We start from the raw sequence: 25,986 nt of genomic DNA, 5'->3' as shown, positions 1-25,986 counted from the left end.
CTGCTGAAGGAGAGTAGATCTTGAGAGAATAGTTGGCACTAGGAGCTGTTTATCCTTGTAGGGTAGGAGGTGGTGGTAGCTAGATACATAGCCTAAGACTTGCAACAGTGGACAAAAAATTATTTTATCTTGGATCTGTCTGAATGTTGTTCTGGTTCTCAGATCATCACTGTGGTGAGGGAAGGCTTTTAGGAATGTTTCTCATCGCTGTATAGTTTTGGCCAAATAGAGTATTTATTTCTTTGTGGTAGTATCTGAGAGTCCTGCACCAAGGCCCCGTACAAATACAAAACCAAGTCTGAGACTTCTTTATGGAGTTACAAAAATTCTTGCTGCAGATTCATGGCCGTAAATGTAACACGCTGGCCAAGTGTGGCTTTCTCTCCCTCTAGTGTCTGGACTAATTAAAGAGTAGAACTGGTTGGGAAACGGTATGGCTATTTCCCTGAAATTTAAAAAGAAACGCATTGTTTCTTCTGAAAACTTCAATGGAGTTTCTATTTAATTTTGGTTTTCAGGACCCAGTTTTTTGTAAATGAAAAACTTCAACTATCTTGAACCAAGAGGTTTGCGTTTGCTACTGCCTCTGAACAAATGGAGCTAGTCTTTTAGCTCAAACAGTAGAGGCTCTGGCCTTTACATCCAGAGCTCCAGGGTTCAATCCCAAAAGGTGGCCTCCCAGGGCATTGTTACATGAAGGGGGAGTGTTTTGTTTTTTAAATATTGCATAAATGATCTCTCTCATTTGAATCTAATATGGTGTCCTATTCATGTCGAGTGGGACACTCTGCGATTGGGACAAAAGGCATAACTCTGGCCTAACACGGTACCCCATTCAAAGCAGCATTTAGGGAATATAAGGCTTTTTTTTGCGATGACTTTTTTTTTTTTTTTTTTTTTTTTTTGCATAACTGAGCAGACTGTTGCTATCAGATGGATTTTTAAGATATTAGGCCCTGACTCTTGGCTGGTGTCCATCTGCGCTTGGTCTGTTAGCTTCAAAGGAGGTACTCTGATTTTACACCAGTGAAGAAATCTTCTTTGAAGTCAGTGGACCAAGCGCAGATGCACATCAGCCGAGGACTGGGCCCTTTCTGTGGTTGGATATTGGATCACTGCAAGAATTTATCACTGCAGTGGATACAGTGTGTCCCCGAAGTGGCTACTACAGGAACGCGCACACCCACGCTTTGTTGATTTACCCTTTTTCATGCTGACCCGTTGGACAGCTTCTCTGCAGGAATGCAGTTTGAGACGCTGAGGCAAAAGGAAAAGGGGCTTTGAACAGCCTGATAGATGGCTTCTGCTAGCTAGGAATAGGTTATGCTGCTCCTGGCCTTGTGAGCCGTGATGCCCCCCCCCCCCCCCCCGTTCACTGAAGCTTTTGAGATGACGTGGCCAGAAATCCAATTATTCACCCACTAAATCAAACAGCCAGTCTCGGAGAATGAGTATTTCCAATCCAAACGTATCAGAGCAGTGCACCTCGGGGACCGACTGCCAGGGCGCGATAGCAAATAGCAAGGCCACTGCTAGGCCTCGCACTTTAGACTACTCAAAAGTGACTTTTCAAAGGAAGGCCTCTTTTCTTTTCTTGTGCAAACAGGATTAAGTTAAAGGAAGACGGTTTTAGCACAAGTAACCTAAATAGCAGCCCACTGGGGAAGGTAGCTTGGCTTAATGGGCTGGGCACTAGAGTGGGATTTGGGAACCTCAATTCTATTCTTGGCTCTACCACTTACTCGCGATGTGACCTTGGGCAAGTTAAGTCTCTCTCTGCCTCAGTTTCCCCATCTGTAGAAAGGATGGGGATGATATTTTTGTAATGAGATCAAGGCATGAAACGGATTTATATTATTAGAGATCATTGTATCTTAATGTCCCTGAACTTTTGGTGGTGGTATCAATCCAGAGCCAAACTCTGGGGCTTGTGCCGGTCTCTATGGGTATGTCTACACTGCATTGAAAACCCGTGTCTGTGAGACCTGGGCTTGTGGACTGTGTTTCCAAGCCTATGTTTGAAAGTCCAAACTGCACTGTGTTTATAGTTGCTGGCTCTGCATTTCACAGCCGTGCCAATGCATCCATACTGCACTACACAGATCTTCCCACTCGGGTTTGTGGCTTGAGCTGCATCCAAACCGCAAAATTAAAGCGTTTGGACCAGAGCTTCAGTGGGACTTAAGCCCTGACCCACCCCCTAGCAGAGTCCTAGAACCTCGGTCTTTTGTGCTTTCTGACTCTGGTCAGAAAAGTGTCAGCGTAAGTGGGTCTTGGCTTAGTGTATTGTGTAGACAGACCCTATGTTCTTCTCACTCAATAGGTCATGGTTATCTTTGTGCTAAACTGTTTGGGACTTCCAGGAATATGTACCAAATTCTTGTGATACCCGGTCTGTGTCGCTTGCTTTCTAGCCTGTCTTTATGCCTTCTTTCTTTTCTATTCCTTTTGGTAGCTTTTCAGTAGCAAGTAAAAATAACCAGTCATGTGTACAGGGGAGAGAGCACACGGTGCTTATTGTTAAATTTTTATTTCATCTGAAAATTATTAGCTAGAGAGTTCAGTCCCAAGTCACGCAAAATAAGGTATAAAAGCTCCCAGCTTGCACACAGAACCAAGCCAGTGCATGCAGTTCGAAGCCAATTGGTATGTTTTTAACCAAAATACAGCATTATTTCTTATTTTTTGTGATTATTTTTGTTTCAGGAAGAAACAGATAAGGAGAAGTACAAAAAGTACTGACAACTCTTTTGTGTTTCCAAATACTGCGTGGTTTGCCAATAGAATTATGCAATTTTACAACTTGTCAAAGCTGCAAGACCAGACAATAGTACAGACCCATATTAGGGGGAATAAGGGGGGAGCATAAAAGTAATAAAATAAAAGACCTACATGAATAGGGAGAGGAGGGGACCGGGAGAAAGGGAAAAAGAGGAGGGCTAGGGGGAATGTTGAGATGGCTCAAAGAATTCCAGATCTCCATTTTAATCCATATGCATCTAGAAATAGAGTCCAAATTTCTTCAGAGTAATAGAATTGCTCTCTCTGGAGAGAAGCTGTTCTTTCTTTGTCCGATAGGTTGGACAAGTGTGAATACCATTGCTCTGTTCTGGGCATAAGCGTCCTCTTCCATTTTTGTAAAATCACGTGGTTGGTGATCATTACAGCTCCCCAGAACTGGTGGAGTTTAAACCCAGCTCAGCAGGTTAAAAAAAAAAAACTAGGATATCATTTTTGGCAGAGGTTTGGCTGCTGAAGCTGGGTGCTATTTTAACTTTTGTGTCCCCCCTCTTTCCTCAGCTGTCTGATTTGTTGGACAATCCTATAACATGTGTCAGGGTCTCTTTTTTTCTTTGTTACAGTGCCCACAAATATCCGAGGATAAGGTCTTTGTCTTGTCCCATTTTAAGGGACGACTTCTTATAATGCTCTTCAGTTCTCTAGCACTTCAGAGCCAAGGACAAAACATTTTGTAATATTGTCTAAATAGCAGAAATACCAAGACTGCAATGTCACGAGGGGAGTGTGTTCTAGTGATGGAAGCAGGGGACTGGGAATCAGAACTCCTGACTGTTCCATGGACTTGCTCTAAAGTCACTGTTCTATCAATGGGTTGGCTGCTTCTTAAGGAAACTCATTCAATGCATGCAGCAATTGTTGCTGGAACACGGTTTTTCATTTCAAGGGCACACGGTGGCTTTCTTGCTGCAGAATACTATATATTGACAAGGTCACGGTCCCTCCTGCTTCATTTGTTTTCCATTTCTAAAGTGCTTTAACTGTGATGGATGGCAGTGCTGAAGAATGAAATAACATGGTACTGACCCTTTGCAAATGGGAAAGCAAGCCTCAAGGTCATTGCATCCGAAGCTCTGAGATCCTCCATCCCCCTTCATGCACTGAACTTGCCGTGTGTATGTAATGCCGACAGACTCCGGGCGTCAGCGGGTGGGATCAAACCCAGGACCTCTGGAGCTTAGTGCATGAGCCACTACTACATGAGCTAAAAGCCAACTGGCGGTTAGCTAAAGGCTGTAGAACAGACTCATTTTCTCTCTCTTTAAGTGGTCCCGGTGTCACTAGATAGGACAGAACTATACACCCAGAAGGTGTGGGGGTTACATGTACAGAACTGCAATGGAACCTAATGGAATATTAACCGAGGTCCAGGAAGATAGCTGGGAGTGGGAGCAAATTGGAAATGAGTTCAGTAGGTGGTAGGGCTGCAAAGAAAAGCCAATGCACTGTTCTGCTGCCAGGATCTGATCCAAAGCCCACTGACCTCGATGAAAGTCGTTCAGATGACCTCCATCAGCTTTCGCTCTGGTTCTAAAATGCAGAGGGGGCACAAACTGATGTTGGGATGCAATAGCCTCGCTCCCACCGCTGGGAAACTGCATCTTGTTCTAGGAACCTCATTACTAGGAAGATGCTGGTGAATTGGAGGGAGTTCAGAGAAGGCCAGCAGCCATCTTGATGAGCTGATTTATGAGGGGCTATGAAAGGGTCAGGTTGTTCTTGTCTAAGTCAGAATCGGGCTGATTTGGATAAATGGGTCTGTGTTTGGATCATCTCCCGGAATACACAATTATTTCAGTGAAATGGAGATAAAATCTACATGGGCGTGCACATCACTTAAAGAATAGTTTCCCGACCAAACACTGGGCCAAATTCCTCCCTGGTGTAACTGAATTGGTTACAATTTTGAAACCCCCCTCAGATCATTTATATTAGTACGGATGGTCTCAAGCTGACAGATTTGGATCCAGCTATGGAACACACCAGTTTGGGGGTGTTTGGACCTAGGATCCTGTTACAGGATTAAAGGGCCTTATTTTCAATCTACTGGTTTTATGACAGTGTAACTCATTTAACTTGTACGGAGTACATCAGCATGTAACCAGCGTAGCAGAGTGGCTAGTCGGAACTGTGTCTTATGGGTCTGAGCCTGAATAAAGGCAGGAGTGCAGTGAAGTAAGCTCTCTAGGGAAAGCCGATCTCCTACTTTTGTGACTGTATAATGTTGTTCTCTTGGCCGGTTCCTAGACATTACCATAATAAATATTGTACAAGCAACTGCCTACCTTATTTGGATGCACAGTTAATGTGTTTGCATGCAAGACTGGCTGAAATAATTTCAACAGAAGAGCTTTCCGGCCTGAGCCAGCAAGCCTGAATCAGCAGACACTGGCAAGCCATAGGTGTTTAGACATACCCTTTATTCCACAGGCCAGAGTGCAATGCGGCCATGAGTGGCATCAGGGCTCTTAGGTGTTATGCAAATGCTTGAGCACGCCTGGTTGGGAGGTCTTGTAAAGATAATGCCCTTCATCAGCTAATCACGCACCTACCCACGATAGGTTTTTGGAGCATTCTCTAGAATTGCAAATTCATCTCGGAGAAAGGATTCCTGAGTCACTTAATATCTCTGGAAATCTTTCTTTGGGAACCACGGGGTTTCAAATCAGTAGTCGCCAGTGCCACAGTAACAAAAATGAGTGTTCTGCTAATGAATTTCAGCTCGGAGTGCAATTATTAGTCTCATTATCGAGTCGCGCACAGCTTGACTGAAGAATTTTATCTTTATAATTTATTTCTGCAGGTTGTTCCAAAGCACAGTTCATCAGCTGAAATAAACAACTTAACCTTTTTTTTCTGAATGCCCCTTGGGCCAGAATGGAGGGGAAAGGATGCTAATGACTTTCATTTTTTAGTAAAAAGAAAAGGAGTACGTGTGGCACCTTAGAGACTAACAAATTTATTTGAGCATAAGCTTTCATGAGCTACAGCTCACTTCATCGGATGCGTTCAGTGGAAAAATACAGTGGGGAGATTTATTTATATACACCCCCCCCCCCCGAAACAATGGGTTTTATCATACACACTGTAAGGAGAGTGATCACTTAAGATGAGCTATTACCGGGGGGAGGAAAACCTTTTGTCGTGATGATAATCAAGGTGGGCCATTTCCAGCAGTTAACAAGAACGTCTACATCCGATGAAGTGAGCTGTAGCTCACGAAAGCTTATGCTCAAATAAATTTGTTAGTCTCTAAGGTGCCACAAGTCCTCCTTTTCTTTTTGCGAACACAGACTAACACGGCTGCTACTCTGAAACCTGTCATTTCTTAGTGGCACCTCTCAGCCTAACGGCTAACCAGAAGTACCTCACAAAACAGGCAAGAATTGCTTTGCCCCCTCTTTTTGAAGTTTCCCCACTTTTCAAGGGGGAGTGTGGTTGAAGAGTGCATGCAGAAGCATTCCTACTGATTAGGACAGAAAAGGAAGAATGTTGTTGAAACTGCAGAGGGAATTGAGAGGAATAAAGAGCCTTCTGGTTAAGGCACTGGACAGACACTTGGGACACCTAGGTTCAATTACTGGCTCTTTGTGTATGACCCTGGGCGTGTCTCTGTGTGCTGAAATTCCCCATCTTCAAAATGTGGATAATAATTCTAAAATGATCGTAAGCTCTTGGGGCAGGGACTATATCCTTCTGTGTGCACGCAGAATCTAGCACACTGGGGCCTTGATCTCAGGCAAAGTCTCTAAGCGCTACCATCAAGCAAATAATAACTGTAAGCAGTAAGAACGAGGCTACTTAACTTGAAATTTGGCTATTGATATTAATAGGAGCCATAAGTATACGTGGTCAGCAGAATCGTTATATAGGTGCTGATTCAAGAACATACTTTAATGCATGCAAAAGCTGTGACGGGCTTTAAGGGCCTTCCTGAATCAAGGCCTGGAAGGTCATGTAATAAACATAATAAGAGATATTTGCAGTGTTGTAGCCAAATTGGTCCCAGGATATGGGAGAGAGACAAGGTGGGCGAAGTGATCTCTCTTATTGGATCAACTTCTGGTGGTAAAAGAGACGAGCTTTCGAGCTTAGACAAGCTGTCGAAGGACCCAGCTCTGTGTCCTTCACTAGCGGAAGAGACTCCATCTTGTTTATTTCACAATAAAAGATGGCAGACCTCTAACCCTGGATCCTGGGAGATCCACCAATGAAGGCCGAAATCTCTCCTGAGTGCGGCTTCATATCTGAGCTCTAGTCCTCACTCTACCTGAGCTATGTACTCTCTGAACGCGAGCCTCGGTCCATTCCAGAGGCATTGCTAAAACTCCAAGCCTTTGCAGCCCATCTCCAAACCCGCGAATAAATTGGAAGCAGTTGAAATGCAGCCCGTGCCGGAGTGGAAAGCAGTGGCTTTGAAATAATGCAATAGCGCTTCCATGTTGTTGGTTTATTAGCAATCCTTTTGTATTCATATAATATAATTTTATATTCTGTGTGAGAGCCTTTGTAGTAGTCTAAGAATACTGCTGGCAACCTAGTGGAATGCTTATACAAGTTATACAAAAAGAAAAGGAGTACTTGTGGCACCTTAGAGACTACGGCTGCTACTCTGAAACAAGTTATACAGTCTCTCTCAAACTATCACAGTATATGACTATATCTATTTAGTTGGAACAAGCCAGAGAGCGATGATCCTAGGTATGAATATTCAGTCACAGGCATGACAGACAATGGAGGAAGCTATTAGCTTTGAGGCTCCTACCTTGTGTTCGCCAACGCTGAGCATTACCAGATCAAAGGGTTATAAACAGTTTAAAAGTTTCCCTTCGCAGGAATTGAGGATCAGTTGCCAGGGGCTGGCCAGAGAGCTGTCAACTATCTTTGGCATGGACAAGTTGACGCAGAGAGAGGCTCAGCAAGGAGTTTTTGGGGAGTCAGACTTGCCAGGGATCCCATGTGGAAGATGGTTAGACACCTAGTAAACTACACACGCACTGTCTGTTGTGCTAAGATCTGTTTTGTCCTAAATAAATAATACTTGGTTTAGAGAGAGCTGTCTGGTCACTGGTTGCACCTGTCATTGCTCTGGGAAAAGATGTACAGTCTGGGCATAAATCAGGTCTGATTCAGGTAATCCTAGTTGATACATTGGGGGACTGCAATCGGATCCCCTTTACATGACCCTCCCGCAAAGAGGTGACCGTTTGAGGCCTGAAGGGTGGTGGTGTCCTCAAAGAGACGGGGAAGGATCAGTGGTCCAATAAACTCAGCAACTGTGACAATTTCCCATTACCCCCAACCCTGTGTGTGGTAGGAGAGCCCCTATTGAAAGGGATAACCTAAGAGAGAATGAGAGCGTCTCTCAAGGGTTTTTAACCATCCTCTATGGTTTAATGGAGAGAGATCTCTACTATAGATTTCTTCAGGATGGCGCAAAATCCTATAGCGAGAATCCTGTTCCCTCTAAAAATTCTTTAGGGTTTTAGAGTTCCTTCTGCAGAACCCTATTTTTTTCCATCCCTGTTAAGTTCTATAGGGCTTTAAATTGTCTCAGCCCTCCAGCAGAGGGGAGGTGTGCACAGTCCAATTTGGGAGGCTGAAGAGGTAGAAAAATGTCCATAATCCTGGGGCCATCAGTCTGACCCTGGTGTTAACTAGAGCAGCCTCGGGGCTGCTCTACCTTAGCCTGATTACACGGAGGTTGAATTTTGCTCAATAGACTGAAATAAAATGGCAGTTGACCAAGAATCAGTCCTGGGGTATCCGTGACGGTCACCACTAAACAGCAAACGTTACATTCTATGCAGTAAGTACTGCAGCGCTTTGTCTCATTTCCCCCGGGCCATAGCTTCAGCTGCTGCTAAATATAGACTCCTGCATTGCAGACTGTCTGGTCTGGTTTGAAAGTAATTTTGTTTGGAGTCAAATTCACTCACTAAACTGACAGCCCCATTGGCAGGAGCACCGTCGTGACTAACCCGCTGCTGGCATCCCTTTCATCTCCCTCGCTGTTGCTCGCCTGGGTCTTATTTAGTAAAGCGGTAAGTGCTTGCAAAGTGGGTCGTCGGTGCCTTCCTGAGTTCTTCATGACCGCTGTAGCAGCAGAGTTCAGTTCTCACCCAAAGGCTTTCTGCCTAGACGCTGATTGGTGGTTCACTTGTGGCTGCTTAGCAGAAAACAGCCAAAAGATTTGGCAGGTTAATAATATTCTGGTAATACCTAGCAGTCCCTGCTGAGATCAGGGCCTGCTAGGTTAGGGACTATGTATACATGTGATCACCGTAATGGCGTCAGCGCAGGGACTGTCTCTTGCTATCGAAGTAGATAAGACAAAGGAAATACTGTTGTCTCCTTTGTACAGGTGGGGCACTGCGGCACCGGGAGATGAGGTGGGATGCAGTATCCCACACAGCAGATCTTGGAGCTGACCCCAAATCCCAGACCTGTGCTTTAACCAAAAGACCATTCTTGCTCTCTGTATTTGAAAGGGAGCACACCTGCTATCAGATTTTGTCCTTTGAATTTTTTTTTATTTTTTTTTTTAAGTGGTTGGGGAGGGGAATCTGGGTTTGCCCCAAAACCAGCGAACCGTGATTGGATCACCTTATTTTATTGTGCGTAGAGATGTGGCTTAGATCAGCTTTAGTAGCACCTGAGTATATTTGGGATGGGACAGAATCTGAGATACCTCTGAACTCTAGGGAAAGTTCATACCCAAATCTTCAAACTTGGAGGCAATTGGATCTGGAGACTTGGATAAGGACTCTGCTCTAATGTCTTCTCTTCGGCTTACGTTGATGAAAAGGACTTGGAACTAGTTCTCCGCTCTTACCTTCGGGTAAACAGGGAGAGACTCCACTGAAGTTACTGGGCCTAGTTCTTTCTCTTCATGCCCATCGGTGAGAATTGAGAGTAAATTCAGTAGAGTTAATGGGTCTGATTCATATCTCACTTACGCTGGTGTAAATTAGGAGTGGCTCCACTGAAGCCAATGGAGTTTTATTGGTGTAAATCAGGGGTTCTCAAACTTCATTGCACCAAACAAAGTTACTGACAGCAAAGTTACTACATGACCCCGAGAGGGGGGATGGAGCCTCAGTCCCACCGCCTCGGGTATAGGGGTGAGGGGGGCCTGGGGAGCCCACAGCCTGAGCCCTGCCCCCCTGGGTGGGGGTGGAACTCGGGTATTGGCTTCTGCCCCAGATCCCAGCAAATCTAATGCTGGCCCTAGCGACCTGATTAAAATGGGGTCCCGACCCACAGTTTGAGAACAGCTGGTTTAAATAAAAGAATTTATGTGCTAGATCTTTCATCAGGAATTGGAACTCTTTGCCAGAGGATACTATGAAGGCCAAGACTATAATAGGATTCAAAAAAGAACTAGATAAATTCATGGAGGCTAGGTCCATCGATGGCTATCAGCCAGGATGGACAGGGATGGTGTCCCTAGCCTCTGTTTGCCAGAAGCTGGGAATGAGCGATGGGGAATGGATCACTTGATAGTTACCTGTTCTGTTCGTTCCCTTTAAGGTCCCTTTAAGGCACCTGGCACTGGCCACTGTTGGAAGACAGGATTCTGCGCTAGATGGACCTTTTGGTCTGACCCAGTATGGCTGTTCTTATGTCAACTGCTCAAATTCCTAGTCTGGCCTAAGGCTGCCTTCCCATATTTGACCTTCCTAAACCCTTCTTGCTAGGGTGACCAGATAGCAACTGTGAAAAAACGGGGTAGGGGGTAATGGGCACCTATATAAGAAAGTCCCAAAAAAGGACTGTCCCTATAAAAACAGGACATCTGGTCACCCTACTTCTTGCCATTCCTTCTCTTTACAACCCCAAGCCTAATATATCTACCTGTGGTCACAAAATCCCTTGCATGGAGGAACGTTCGGCTTTAGTTCTTTTGGAGTGAGTTGGTAGGTCTTGCCCATGTAGCTTCTTGGTCTGAGGTGGAACACCAGACCATTAACCTGACTGTACATACAAATATAGCTCAAAACATGGTTTTAGCTGAATAAATTCAATTTGACAAGTGATTAATCTAGAACAGTGGTCTAATTACTTGTGGGATTTAAAAAGCAAACAAATGGAAACATCTGAGGCATTTAATGCCAGCAATCAGGGGCTGAGCACGCAGGGTAATTAGCTTGCATCAGGAGTTCCACCATGGCATTCTAATCTGACTTCCATTGCAGGCTTAAATATGCATCTATACTAATTGCTACACGAGAGGAGTAAATAATAATTTTGTGTGTCGGGCTGGAAATTACAGATGGTTGGGAAACAGTGCGTTGCTTTTTTGGGGGTGGGGGGCTGCCAAAATTTATGACTTGACCAAAAAGCCACTTTTCATCACAAACGTTTCAACCAACTCTGCCATGAATGCAGTGCTGGGCGATGAGTCGAGTTGGCTGGCATCTTCCATCAAACAATTCCCAGTGTGTTGAAACGAAAACTCTTTTTTTGTGGGCACGTACCTGTGTTAATGAAACTGCCATGGGAAAATGGTTTCTCAGGTCCAGGATGGAATTTTGAGAGCCATCCACCCCAGAACGGCCATGTGATGAGGGTGCACACCTGGGAATGTGTGTCTTCTGGGTTCTGCTCTGCCTGATTCAGACCATGGCCTTGAGCTTGTGTTTCCTGCATTCCCAGGGAGTGCTCCGACCGTTTGGGCCACAAAATCTGTGTCTTCCCCCCCCCCCCCATCCGTTTGGCCCAGTGAATATTTAAATATTTATACGGTGCGGAGCAGCTCCAACAGGAGAGACCAAGACAGATGCTACCTACCAGGGCTATGTGGGAGAATGGAAGAGCAGATATGAACCTCGCTTGTCCCTAACCATTCAGCCTTGGGCCTGAGTCATTGTGTAAATGAGACCTAGGAACTGAAGTCAGGTGGGTGTTGCAATCCAGTGGCTCAAGGCCTAAAAGCCTTTAATAAGCTGGGCCTTAGCAATGTCCCAAGGGTGCCCAGGAGGTATAGTGGAGCAGGGAATTGAATCCAAGTCCCAGACTGATGTCCTTTCTCTAAGAGGCTAGCCGTGTTCTATTCCTGACTCTGCCACTGACTTGCTGTGTGACCTTGGGAAAATCACTTCACTTCACCTTTTACTTTCCTGTGGGTCAATCTTGTCACTACTAAATACTCCAGTAGGGAGGCAGAGGCTGATTCACCCCTCACCTGTGCCCTGTGTATGTCAGGAATAACTCTACTGGTGTTACGCTGGCTTAAAAGTGATCTGAGAGAAGACTTGGGCCAGAAAGCAAGAGGGAGCTACCAATGTTGAGGGTTACCTGACTCACATTGACCAGGCTGCATTAATAAATAACTTGTTTCTAAAATTTTCATGAGCCCAAAAAAATTTGTGGGGAGAGAAAAAACTGACCTATTGAAACATTTTGTTTAACTTTGGAACTGTTTGGTGTTTGTTTTTGACTGGTTACGTTTTTTGTTTTTTGTTTTTAAATTCCTTTTACTCCAAATGAATTGGATTGCTAAACCAAAAAAAGTCCTCTTAACCAAAAAGCAACAAACTTTTCATTTCAAAAATGTCCAGAGAGGACGGTTGGACCAGTTCAAAATGGGAATCTTGTGGAAACTGACCCTGTCTTGCTAGACGTTTTGATGACTTGGTATTCAACAGAAAGGCGTTTTCTCCGAAAATTCCCTGACTGTCTCTAGTTTCAGAACCTTCAGCTGGAGGAACGATGAAAGGGTCCAGGTGACTCTTCCCTTCCCCTCCTGCATTGCTGCCTGTCAGGTAACCTCCCTGGTTGGATGCTTCTGGAGGGTGGGGTGGTTTTTTGGCAGGACAGAATTTTGTTGTGGGTTTTACCTGCTCCTATGAAGACTTTTATTCCAGGACTCTCAAGGCTGCAAAATATCCTTAAGCTTTTCCATTGGCTGCTCATATGGCCAATGACTATAAAGGGTGTCGTCATTCTAGCCCCGACCTGTGGGCATGTCTAGGCAGCGTTAGCTGACGCATAAAAATTCTGGTCCCTAAAACGGTGCTGCCATGTGTCAGGAGCTCCAAAACCTTGAAAGCATCGTGATGAGTTCAAAGGCGGTAATGCTGCTCTCTGGGGGCCGCCTGCCTTTGCTTGGCCTAGGGACCTGGCAGGTAAGCTCCATGGCAGCAATTCTCTGGTCTCGTTCTCCTTCCAGACTGAGGGGGGGAGATCGATCTAAGTTTTATGCAACTTCAGCCATGTCAGGGGTAGGCAAACTTTTTGCCTCAAGGCCTCGTTGGGGTTGCGAAATGGTATGGAGGGCCAGGTAGGGAAGGCTGTGCCTCCACAAACAGCCTGCCCCCATTCGCCCCCTGACTGCCCCCCTCAGAACCCCCAACTCATCTTCCCCCCCCCCCCCCCCGGCTCTCTGTCTCCTTCACATTGGAGTCTGTTTTGCACAACCGTTCCCAGGCTCTATTGAGACCTAATCTGATGGTATCCATTTTGCAAAATTAATTCAAGTTCCGCAGCTTCAAACTTCAAAAAGTGAAGTGAAGTTGGACTCCAATGTGAAGCTGCAGAACTGGAATTAATTTGCAAACTGGATCCCATCAGATTAGGCCTGAATAGAGCCTGGGAGTGATTGAGTCATTACAAAACCTAAACTTAATTTCCCCAATACTAATTTCTCCCTACTGTTGTTCACACCTTCTTGTCAACTGTCTGTAATGATGTTAAGTATCAGAGGGGTAGCTGTGTTAGTCTGGATCTGTAAAAGCGGCAGAGAGTCCTGTGGCACCTTGTAGACTAACAGACGTATTGGAGCATAAGCTTTCGTGGGTACATCCAACGAAGTGGGTATTCATTCACCCATGAAAGCTTATGCTCCAATACGTCTGTTAGTCTATAAGGTGCCACAGGACTCTTTGCTGCTGTCTGTAATGGGCCACTCTCTCTTACCACTTCAGAAGTTATTTTTCCTCCCTTGGTATCCAACTGTTAATTGATTTATCTCGTTAGACTGACCTCACACTTCGTAAAGCAACCCCTCCCCCCCCCCATCCTTTCTTGTATTTATACCTGGTCCTGTATTTTCCATTCCATGCATCCGATGAAGTGGGTTCTAGCCCACGAAAGCTTATGCCCAAATAAATGTGTTAGTCGCTAACTGATTGCTTAAAAGGCTGGTGGGTGAGCTCTCGTAGTGGGCCCGATTTTCCTAAGAGCCCTGTTCTCCTTTAAGCGCATAGATGAAGAGAGAAACAGGAGCTGCTGTTGGCTGAGTTCGCCTTAAAGTCAGACCCTGGGCTCCCACTTCAGCCAGCTGGTGAAGGTGTGCAAGGTGGGCCATCTTTCTGCTCTGTCTACATAGCATAGAAAGCTGTTACGCCGGCAGCTAACGAATCTGGCTCTTCAGCGCTGGCTGTAGCAGTCGATGCCCAGGGTATTGGCCAAATTGGCAGCTGGCACATGCCCAGCACTCTTGGAAAAATAACCCTAGTGCAGACCAGATCTTGGGGAAATCACTTAAATTTTCTCCTTCCTGTTTGGGGCAGGGAACAAATTTGTATGATGTTTGTACAGTGCCTAGCAAAATGGGGCGGCGCTGATCCTGGTTAGGGGTTTGAGGTGCTACCACAATACGAATCATTAGACTTGCCCACTAGCTATTAAATAACAGCAAACAGCTGTATATCAAATGGCTGTAAAGCTGCTGGAGATCTCTGGCCAAACAAGGTTCTTGCGGTACAAAATACTATAACAAGTAGATAGTCCTCTTTCCCAAAGTCCTCTTTCCCCTGCTGTTTGTGTTAAAACACTGGGATGTTCAGCTGGTGCCAGGCTTGTCCAGCACTATGTTGAGTAGCAAGCAGTGGGCAGTATGTGACCATCTCTTTGTCAGACAGGCGAGATAAGACAGTCTGATTTTCAGTGTGCATTGGATTTTTTTTTTAAAAGTTAATTACATGAAAATAATTCAAGTTCACGTGGTCTCCTGTAGCTCAATCCATTTAAATTTCCCTACCACGGTGCTCGTAAGAGCTCGCACTGCAAACCCAGCATTGCTCTGACACAATCGTCTTCCAATGAGCTATACGGACTTCTCATTGAAATCTTTTGAGTAGCACCTACCAAAAGAACCTTGTTATCAGAAGTCTGAAGGGGAAGGAGAAAATGGAGCCGCTGAAACAACACCCCTTCTCCCAAAATAGCTGGAGGCTTCCACTGAAATGGACAGCGCTGAAATAAGGAGCAAATTGGCATTTTACTTGATCAGTAGGCTTCAGAGTTAACACACAATTGAGCTGAATGGGGCATCCACCTCTCTTGAAATTATTGCTTTACAAATATTGCTACCTGAAGACTCAGGAAGTCAGCACTGAGGAGGATCAGGTTGGGTCAAGTTTCTTCAACTAAAACTAGAATGTTTTAAATATAAAAGCTTACAGTCCACAAAAAGCTATGGGGCTACTAGTTAATTACTGGCGCAATGTGCTGGCCAATATCGCATCAACCTCCTTCCTGCCTTCCACTGCCAAATGTGGGAGCCAGATGATGTTCTGCAAAAGCAGGGAGTCTGTCAAAAGACATGTAGCCATGTCAGTCGATGGCTGGGAATTCAGTGAGATGCCCGGTATACAGAATTTGGCTTTGTCATTTTCTCAAAAGGAGGGTCTCATCTGCTGGGGAAAGGCATATGTCCCCAATGTCAAATGAGCCATGTTATCTCCTCCCCTTTCTTTATTTTTAGCTTATATACCAGTTTGGACTCAATCCTGTGGTTGCAAGCTGAGGCCCTTAAATACACCACCTGCCACTACCCCTAGAATTCACTTTATACACTAAAATATATGCACTTTAATAACCCCATAGAAGTGTTTGCCACATCTCTCTTAATCCCAAGGGAGTGGATGACTCAAATAGGTCAGTAAGATTTAGAACTTTGTTGCTGATGGATTGGTAGCTATCTAAAGGATTATAATAATTATCTGGATTATGGTAGCATGTAGAGGCTTTGTCCGCGCTTGGGGCTGTATTAAACACTTCTTGTTCCAAAGATTTTACAATCCAAGGTCCGATCTTGCAACTCTGCATGGGCAGAGTGCTAGTGGCTTCCTTGGCGGTCTGTATTGGGCATAGCAGCCCACCGTTTGCAGGACCAGGGCGTAACTAGATAAGATAGGCAAAAGAAGCATTTTCTCCATTTGCAGAGCAGGAACTGATCAGAATGACTTGCTCAAGTTCGCACGGCTGGGGATTGAACTCACAAGTAACAGTTCAGTGCTTTACCCACTAGGCAAGGTGTCCTTTCTTTTTTGGGAGGGTGGGGGTGGTAGGGATGAGCTTTTTAATTTTTCTAAAACTTGTTTCTTCAAGAGTTATAAATGTGACTAGTTTATGAAACGACATCGTTCAAGCAATTGTATAAAATACTCCTTAGCATATTTGAGTTTGTTTTTTAAAGAATTAGCCTTTGATTGTACTCCAAGTATTTCATTTTTACTACAGCGACCTGGCAAATTAACAATGTTTTTAGGAATGCCTTTGCCATGCTTTTAATTTAAAAAAAAATAATAATTTTTTTTAAAGGCGACAAAAACATTACTGGAGTGGAGAGCTTCCTGGAAATTGTACATTTTTGTTTTGGCAATTGGGTTTTCAAAGGAGATTCTCTCGGAGGTTAAATTTTGACTGGGGGGCAGTGGAAGCGTCTGCTTGTTTTGCAGTGGTTCTCAACCAGGGGTATGCATACCCCTGGGGTCATGCAGAGGTCTTCCGAGGGTACATCAACTCCTCTAAATATCTGCCTCGTTTTACAACAAGCTACATAAAAAGCACTAGTGAAGTCAGTACAAACTAAAATGTCCTATAGACAATGACTTGTTTATACTGGTCTATATTCTATACGCTGAAATGTAAGTACAATATTTATATTCCAATTGATTTATTGTATACTTAGATGCTAAAAATGCTGGGTTTGTGGGCATGTGGATGGAGACGACAAATATTTTTGCCCAGCGCTTATGATATTTCAACGCCACTTTAAACCAGTTGATTTTCGTAAGGGCTGAACGACCACAGTTTCCACTGCCGTGTTGCAGAATGCTCCGTATTGGAGATGGGTCCGTACTGTGGGATCCAGTTCTGGGATCCAGATGCTTCAAAACTCAAGGTGTTAAGTGTTGGGATTCTGATTTCCTCCCCGCCCCTCCCCCCAATAGCGCTCATGTGCTGGAACGCTAAGATTGGGCAATGCTCCAGTGTAACAAACTAGTGTCATCCCTATACGTGTCTCTTTCCCAAACTCTGTATGTCTTTCTGCACGTTCCCATAATCTAACAGAAACAAATCACTGTAGGAAGGAGCCTATTTTGCTGAATTTCTGCACACTTGGGTGTGCAGAGCATCCACTGGACGTGAGTTTAAAGCCAGCTGCATGGCCTGCAACTCCTGGGTATAGACCACAGTTGTCAGCTACAGGGTGGTTCTCTTAAAACAAGAACGTGGCACAGGGAAATCTACATGTTTGCAGAGGGGACCAGAATCTTGTCACAACTCTGTGCTCCAAATGGCATGCAGAAAAAGGGGCAGAGAGCTGTCCACGAGAGAGAGCGTGGGCTGGGATTAGAAATCTAAGAAGCAGGCCATGTATCCCATGTGGCAGCTGGTATCCAGGCCTGCAGGGTCTTGTTCTGATTTTGCGCAGCCTGGCGCCCAATAAAGGGGCAGAATGGTGATACACACGGTTAGCAGGGTTTGAGAGTGGTTGAAAATCTTTTGTTGACTCTTTGCTTTGATGAATTGGGGCTTGGACAAAGTGAGAAATTTCATGGAAAGTGTCTGGAAAAATTGATTATTTTGAATTTGTTTTTCTTGGCAAACCAGTCGTTTTGGCAGGAAAACCAAATGGTTTTGTTAACGGTTTTTATCTGAAATAATCCCACAAATCACTACCCCTCACCCCCAAAAAGAGAATATTGGAGAAAAATTGCCAGAAAACTTTTAGGTTTTGGTAGAAAAACTTCAGTTTTGGGGTCTGTTTGATTTTCCTGAGTAAAAATCCAACCGTTCACTGAGGATGGGACTCAATTCTCACATAGCTTTAGTTAATAGAGCAGAAGTTCGGGTCCTAACAGCAGATTTTGGCTAAGTGGGAGGGTCCGTGCTATTATCGGACCATTGTTCTATCTTGTCTCAAACTTGGCATTTTCCCAGTACCTATTGGCTGACACTAAAATCCCAAATCCACCACCGACAAGGCTTGGAAACACCCCAAGCCACACAGTTTGGATCTCGTTTCTTGGCACCGCTTAGATATTTGGCCCTTAAGACATTTAGCTGGAAATCTGACTTGTTATATTGAGGAAGAGGAGGGGCAGTGGTTAGCATGGGTTGTGGCAGACCTAACTTCAATTCCTGCTCCACTGCAAACATCCTGTGAGAACCTGGGCAAGTTGGCTTAGCCTCTCTGCCTCAGTTTCCCCCATCAGTACAGTGGGAGTAATAGCACTGTCCTGTCTCACAGCGGGGTTGGGAGGCTAAATATATTAAAGGGTGGGAGGTGCCCACACCCTACAGTGGTGGGAACCAGCTAAGTACCTCCGCTAGATAGCCATGGAAATCGCACAGGGTCAAAATAAAATTCCAAGCATGAAAAGATTAATTTAGATGCTGTAGATGACCCATTGACTTCGTTGTTGTTGTTGTTGTTATTATTTATTATTATTATTTTTTTTTAAGGCTTACCCATAGAAAGCTTCCCATGCATCCATTACATAATCCCACACAAATACTTCTAATCCATACGTGGTACAAAATGTGCCCTGTTAGAATTAACTTCATATTTGAGTTGCTTAATATGCAGCACTGAAATCGCCTGCGGCTTGTTCCACTGCGTGTGGGGACAGTAGTAATAACATTACACCAATGGAGATCAGCGGAAAGAAGGCAGGTCTGCCCCATGATTGCCGGGTCTGTGTCCCGCCCCTGCCGGGACTGGGCAGCTGGCACAAGGAAAAGCAACAAAACTAATGAGTAAATGCCGCTGTTGTCCCCCCTCCCACCCCCTCGCTTAGATTTGCTCCCCTCTCTCCACGTCTCTAGCTGCGTCTTGGCGTCCATCCCGGCTTTGGCGAACCTCCATCTTGTCTCTCCTTATCAGTCATTGGGGATCATCCAAGTTTAAGCGTTCGCCCAGCCAGTTGGATCTGAGTAGTGGCTCTCTGGAGGCACCGAGTGTTTGGATTACCAGTGGGCAGCCCCAGGCGAAGGGGTATGGGGTACTCCCCCTTCAGTGAAATTTGAGAACTATTGAGAGTGGCAAATTCCTTCTTTTGGGGCTTATGTTCAGCCACGTGCTCCCCCTCAGAGCAGCTCTTTCAAGAGATCGGTGATGGGTCACGCTCCTCTAGGGCACAATCCGGCAAGATGCTTGAGTGCTCTGGTGAAGGGCTGGTTTCACAAAGGGATTTAGGCGCCTAAGTGTCTCTTTAGGTGCCAAAGACCAACAGCTCGGCCCCACGGACCTTCACAAAATCGCGGCTCAGCTGCCACCTCACCCTGTAGGCGCCTACGTTTCCGCCAGTGGCATTTGCAAAGCCGGCTAAATCCTGAGGCCACCCCAGGGCTAACAAGCTGCTCGGAGCCCGCGCTCATGCCTAAACCCCAGTGGGATTCTCCAGCTAGGAGGTCCTCAGCCTATCTTGCCTGCAGGGCCTGATCCGACAGATATGCCCCAAGCACGCCAGACCCACACACAAGCCATTCAGGCCACGGTGTGTGTCTGTGCTGATCAGTATCCAGTAACCCAGTGGCCAGGGCACTCACGGGGGTTGTAGGAGACCTAGGTTTGAAGCCCTGCTCTGCCCAATTTGAAGCCAGGGCTTTAACCTGACTGTCCCACCTAACCAGTGAGCGCCCTGTGGTGTGTGTGTGTGGGGGGGGGGGGGGAGGGTAAAGGGGAAGCTTTTTCTCTTTGTGCCTTTCCTGAGAAAGGGCTCGGCTCCCAGAGAGGGTTCCCAGCTGAGGATCCAGAATGGAGAGAGACACCGCTCTCTGGCCTGTCATTCAAATGCCTGAGCCCCAGATCAGTGGGAGTTAGGCACCTGGCTCCCTTTGTGGATCTGGGCCCTGCCCTTTCCCTCTGTGTTTCGCTCCGAGCTTACGTAGGCTGCTCCCTGCTCAGCCTGTTCGCTTCTGAGAACCCCTGTGTACGGTTCCCAACTTTCACCATCCTATGCGGGAGGAGCCCTGGCAACTAGCAATTAGCTACTGCAAAGCTCAGCATTGCAGTGCCCTCGGCGCACTGTGAAGCTAGCCCCAAGTGCTCTCGATTCCCAGTGACGTCGATGAGGCTTGCGGGTGCTCCACACAAGCTGGGATCAACAATGTAGGGCCTGAGCCTGCAGCGTGTTGATCCCACAGCAGCGTCCTCGCGGTGAGTTGAGGGTACAGAGTACGTTCCAAGGGGCACGTGGCCCCTTTCTGGATGAGGCCTCTAGACCAAATCTAAACAAAGGTGGCTTTAATCGAAAGCAACTGAGTTGTCCGGCAGTGGGCTCTGGTTTGAACGAAGCTGAAGCTTGGCACAGAGACAGGTCGAAAGCAGAACCATTGATCCAGACCATGCCTAGTTTTGCGACCCACTGGGCTCCTGGAATTCGGAGCCAACATGAACACATCTGCCTTTGTTTCAATGCTCACCCTGCACTCCATGTTTCAATGTAATCTTAGCCAGTTTCCTCCTGTCCTCTCCCTTTGTGCATTTAAAATCAAAGCTGTCAGAACAAGCAAGAACACAAACCCAGAAGCCCAAGGGCCTAATGACCAAGGGCCATTAGACACTGGCACTAGCTGAATTTCGGTGCTATTACTGGAGTTCAAATAGAGTTTAAACCCTGCGTGACATCTCGCTGTCTTTTCAGACGTCAGAGCTGACATGAATCTGCTAACACCAACGTTCACGCAGCCCAGCGGCTGGAGCAGTCCCGTCCCCGCAGATATGCTAGATGTTTCGATGAGGCATCTGCCGGTGTATTACCAGGCAGGGAAGGCAACGGTGTTCTGGGCTGCAGTTGGGTATTTCTGGGTCTTTTCCAAGGGGCAGTTCAGAATCTGGGCAATGCAATCGTATTTATTTATAACCTGTTACTAATTCCTTGGGTTACGGACACTCCCATTCTCGGAGTCACGTCTTTGCTAGATTTTTTTTTTTTTTTTTTTTTTTCAGCTCAGGGTCACTGACTCACTTGAGGTACAGAACGCGTTTGTGAACAATAGTCAGGATGTTCCCCTCACACTTGATCCAGCTGTGGCACATGGTTGTAGTTTACAGTCAGCTGATCCCTCGAGATAGCTCTCTTGAAACAAAATCCTACTGGAGACAAGGCATTGGTAGTTTTTACCTTGATGTAGCTAGTTGAGGCCAACCCTCTTCCCCACCCTTCATCCCTCAGGAGTTTACTTTACATTGGGGTACATTTACATTGGGGTAAAAACATTAAAGCCCTGTGCCTTGTCTCCACTTGGAATTTACATCGAAGTAGCGATCTCTGTGTAAATGCAGTGAAGACATAGCACCGGGTAAACCACAAATGTGATTAGATGTGTGGGGAGTGTCCGTACTAGCCTTTACAAACATGTTAAGTACCATTGCCCCCTTAGTCCCTGTACTGAGGCAATTTTCAGGATCTGGCAAGTCTGTTTCAGTTAGGAGGAGAAATTGATGGTAGGTATTTGTTTGGTTGAATCCTGTTTTGTTTACAAAAAGGCACCTGTGCAGTTTGCTTGTTTTTCCCGAAAACAATTAAAAACAAACAGTTTCCTGGCTTTCAGTTTCCAAGCCTACCTCTCCAGCAGTTCCAGGCCACAAGGAGCTCTCTCTCTGCTCCCCCACATAACTGCTTCTCTCTTTGTCTGCATGCTTTCTGCTCAAATACACCCACACCCACACCTTGCCAAACAATTGCCTGGGCCTAGCTTCTGTGTTTGCGATCAGGGAAGCCCACATGGCTCCGCTTCTGATCTTGCCATTGGCTTGGGTGGTGGCTTCTACCGTTGTCTGGTATCTCATGACATAAAGGGGCTTAATTGCTCCTTCTATTGAGCCTGGAAGAAAGGTGCTTAGCACATGCATTGGTTTTAACCAGGTCTGTGATTGTCTATAGATCAAAGATTATTAACATCCTCCACATAACAATATTTTGAGTTCACTGGCAGTCAATTTACAGGAGGCAGATACTCATTTGAGGACCACTTTCTAGACCCACTGAAGTCTAATGTTTAAACTCCCATTGACCTCAGTGGTCTTAAGAGAGAATGGAAGCTGCAGAATGAATGCATAACACCTATGTCAAGTGCTGGCTTGCTGGCGCTGAGAAGCACTGTCCTCTGTTTGTTGTCATTGGGTTCAATCAAAGCTGTTTTAAAAAATAAAAAAATAAAAAATTCTGCATTTGCTGTGAAGTACAAGGGGGAGATGGCCAAGGTGTTCCTACAACTCTGGCAATCCTGACAGCCAAAGTGGCTCATGCAGGGTGTGGGCAGGCAGAGTGCATTTAGAGCAAGCCTTGGTGCAATTGTAACGTGCACAGGGGGCAAAGAAGCCGGAGTATAAGAGAAGCACCAAGTGTGTAGCGTGATGAGTGGAACTTGAGAGAAAGAGGGTCAGGTTTCTGGAGAGATCTGGTTTGGGGAGGCATCAGGGGCTTAGCCAGGCTGCTGGGGCACAAACACCAGAGTTTTGGCATGTAACACTGGCCTCTTAGGCATGTTTGATAGTCTTGTCTTTTTGCAACTGTGCCCGCCTTTCTCATCCCTTATTGTTAATGCCGCCCCCGGTCAGACCTTACTTGCAAACTGTGAACGGATTTGAGCTAGAATCACTGCAAGCCAATAAACCTGGCAGCTCCTGGTGCCATTTCAGTCACTTTTCAGAGCACTTGAGCATTTTTGACTTTGAACATCAGTATTTCTTTCTGCGAGCTGGTGGATCTTCTGCTCTTCCCTGAGGCATGAGGCTGAATAAGTCTCTTAACTTGGATCCTGGCTGGTCCAACTGCCAATGCTCTTTGTGTCCAATTCTTCCCTGAATTGTCTCAAGTGTTTTGAGATCCTTCAGCAGTGAGTCCTACAGGCTAATCACATACAGGACTTGCCTATACTATAAAATTGTGCCAATCCAAACTATCCTGGTACAATTTTGAAGTAATACAATTCCCCAAAAAAGATCAGGGAAGCTTATTCCTTTTCCAGTGTGGTTAAAACCACACTAAGGTAAAAGGCAAAGCCACATCTTTGTCTGGTCTGACTATTTTGGAAGAAAATTGCACCAAGCAAAATAGTTTTACTGGCCTCACTTTCAAGTGTTGATGAGGTCTTAGTGGGTTGCCCTTCTGCAGCGATAGTGTTAGCCTGTACCAAAAAGAGGAGCCAGGAAAAACTGGGTGGGAGGTTGGATGAGAGGGAGAAAATAAAAGAGAAGGGACTGTAGTGGGGGGAACCAGTTCCATTGGGCTCGCACTGCTTTTGTTCTGAAACTTTTTTGCCAGAGTAGACCGGTTGGCAAATACTTGGATGTTATGTTCTGTGAAAAAGCTAGTCAGCCAATCAACCAAATGTTTTCAGTGATATTTTTTGGATTTTAATTTTTTTTTTAAATCCCGCTCTTGTTTTGTTGCTCAACAAATTTGACAACAGTAGGTTTTTTTTTTTTTCTTGCAAACATCTCCATTTCATCCCAAAGGCATTTAAAACAAAACACAACAAACTTCAAACAGCTGACCCAAAGTCCATTCAAGTCAATGGGATTTGTTCCATTAGGATCAATCCATGAAACTATGTTGGCTACTGAAGTGTAGAGGATGGCCAGGAAAACCATTCCTTTTGGGCTACTGTGGCCATGGAATAGATGTAGTTGCTCCCCAGCTATGGTCCTTACTTTCACAAAGGATCCTTGGTCCTCAAGGCGGTTTTCATGTCTCCGTGCCAGGGCAGAGCTCCGTTTGTTATGGAGGGAAGTGGCTTCCCATTGAGGCCGATCAGGATCCGTTTGCTTTGTTGTGCAATTAAATAATCATTGTAGGTTTAATCCTTTAATAAACTTCCCTGGGACACGTAACGCTCGTGGGGTGCCCCATGGCTTTTTCAGCCTTGTCTCAGGCATCTGCTGCCAGCAGCGCTCACGAGACCCGAGAAAGAGCTGGGAGAGGTAATTGTCTACCTTAATCTCCTTTCAAAGAGGTCTTTGATGGGAATTGAATTCTGATGAAAGACTGCTGGGTTGGCAGCCTTGGAGATGGGATGTTCTCTGTCAGCCCCAAGGGAGAGATCCAGGTCATCTGCGCCAACGCACCATGGCGCAAGCCCTGATCTTGTTGAATCGGTGTTTTGGGATGAGAGGGGCGCGAATTTCCAGCCAGGGCCTAAGATCTAAAGCCCAGCATTGGCACACGAGAGTGCAGGAGGCGGGAGAACATAGCTAGAGAGAAGACCAGGACATTGGGTAGCTGGGAGAGGAGGGATGGTTTGACTGAGGACTTTAGCAATGTGTTGGCTAGATGGGAGAAGGAGGCAGGGAGCCCACCCAACTGCGGGCTCTCTCACTGGATGGTGCTGTGGCATGATGTACTGAACATCTGATATCGAGCACAAGTTAAACACTGATCGTTTTCAAGAACAAGAAAGCCCGGGTGCTACAAGGGGTGGGTGCAGCTGTGTTCAATCCACCCCAGGGATCCTGCCTCTTGGCATAACTCCTGCTGGGCCTACACTTCTCCCCACCTGTTTTCCCTTTGTTCCAAAGCAGGAACAGCCCTGCGAAACAGGAACAGCCAGTTCATCTGTTTAGGTTGGACGCCGCGGTTGCTCTTTGTCTCCGTGTTCTTTGCAGGCAGGGGCATGCTGGCCTCCACTCTTGGGTAAATGCTTTAATTAAAGCAGGCTTGGTCAGAGAGGGTTCTCGGCGGCTGTTTCCCCACACAGCCAGGTTGCGGCTCGGTGTCAGCAGGATGCCGCGGCCCAGATCAGGTGAATGTTTACAAGGCCGAGTTAATGCTCAGGCAGATGTTAACGGCCCATGAAATTAGCGGAAAGAGGCCCATTGAATTCAACGGACATAGGATCAGACTCCTTGTTCAAGGGAGAACGTGGTAGTTCCCGAAGACTTTGCTGGGGCTGGTAGCAAAGAGAGACAATAACTCTTAGCCTATTAGCAGTGTGTGAATGTTAATTGCAAACCCATGAAGGGCAAGAGCACGTCGAAACTAATATTTGAAGTGCCTATGAGCCTTTGGATGTTGGTAGTTGGCGTATGAGCCCCCAGAGACTGATGCAGCAAAGGACAATCTTGTTATCCCAGTCTGTGCGTGTACCCACAGCCCTTTTAATTTCCAAGGCAACAAAATATTCCATGAGTCTTGGCTCTGCAAAGTTGCAGCTGAAGCTCTCTTGCCTGGGGTGCCGTGGGACCCTTTTGACAACCGAATGTGGGCTGGAGCACCGCTATGCACCATAGCTGAAAGGTGGCATCGTGGGCACCACAGTGCCATGCTGGGGCCTTGGTTTAACACAGACTTGGAAGGCCGAGCACCATTTGTGGAATTTGCAGCACCTAGCCATTCCCTGGAGGTATCTCCTACCCAAGTGTGGACAAGGCCTGGCCCTGGGTTTGGCTTGAGAGATCTCAAGCTATTCAGCATGTCTTTGGCTGGTGTAAATCGGTGTAGCTCGTCAGCCCCAGGAGTGTGGCTCGGGGGAAGATTAGATAGCAGGCAGTGATGTGTCTATTGCTTTCTTTGCAGTGTCCCCCGGATGCTGTTCAGAAAGTCCTGCAGGTAGCTTTAGATGCTGGATATCGGCACTTCGACTGTGCTTATTTTTACCAGAACGAGGCCACAATCGGAGCAGCCTTTCAAAAGACGCTGGGGGAAGGGAGGCTGAAGAGAGACGAGCTTTATGTGGTGAGCAAGGTGAGCCCCATTTCCCTTCCAGACAGAAGCCCAGGATTGCCAATTTTCTAAATTACCCCAAGACTTGGGATACTGGGTGGTGTGTGGGTTTTTTTTTTGTTTTTTTGTGTTTTTTTTTCTCATGGCCTCTGCTTCTGGACTCATGATGCGGTGAAAATTAAATAAAAAATGATTTCCTAACCCCCTCAGTTATTCACAGAAGCTGCAAAATGAGACCCCCTAAAGGCCAGAAGGCAAATGAGACCCTATGGCTTTTTAA

At 46.0% G+C, this 25,986-nt stretch overlaps 1 protein-coding gene across 11 annotated transcripts in view; it reads left to right on the top strand.

The window, feature by feature from the left end:
- The window catches only part of LOC119848779 (1,5-anhydro-D-fructose reductase-like), a 49,398-nt gene that overhangs the window by 7,708 nt on the left and 15,704 nt on the right, over positions 1-25,986 (top strand). For 5 of the 11 annotated variants that reach the window (XR_006277174.1, XR_006277173.1, XM_043503157.1 and 2 more), the window contains exons 3-4: positions 2,707-2,734; positions 25,558-25,727. Coding sequence is in view for 9 of the 11 variants with exons in the window: in XM_043503157.1 (XP_043359092.1) it covers positions 2,707-2,734; positions 25,558-25,727 (198 nt within the window). In the remaining 2 variants the exon portion in view is untranslated. The remainder of the gene's footprint in view (positions 1-2,706; positions 2,735-25,557; positions 25,728-25,986) is intronic. The other 6 variants (XM_038384997.2, XM_043503158.1, XM_043503156.1 and 3 more) reach the window with 3 other exon arrangements.

The sequence above is a fragment of the Dermochelys coriacea genome, chromosome 26 (assembly GCF_009764565.3).
Source record: "Dermochelys coriacea isolate rDerCor1 chromosome 26, rDerCor1.pri.v4, whole genome shotgun sequence".
Classification (NCBI taxonomy): Eukaryota; Metazoa; Chordata; order Testudines; family Dermochelyidae; genus Dermochelys; species Dermochelys coriacea.
Note: the sequence above shows the minus strand (reverse complement) of the source record. Positions and strands in the feature narration are given on the sequence as shown.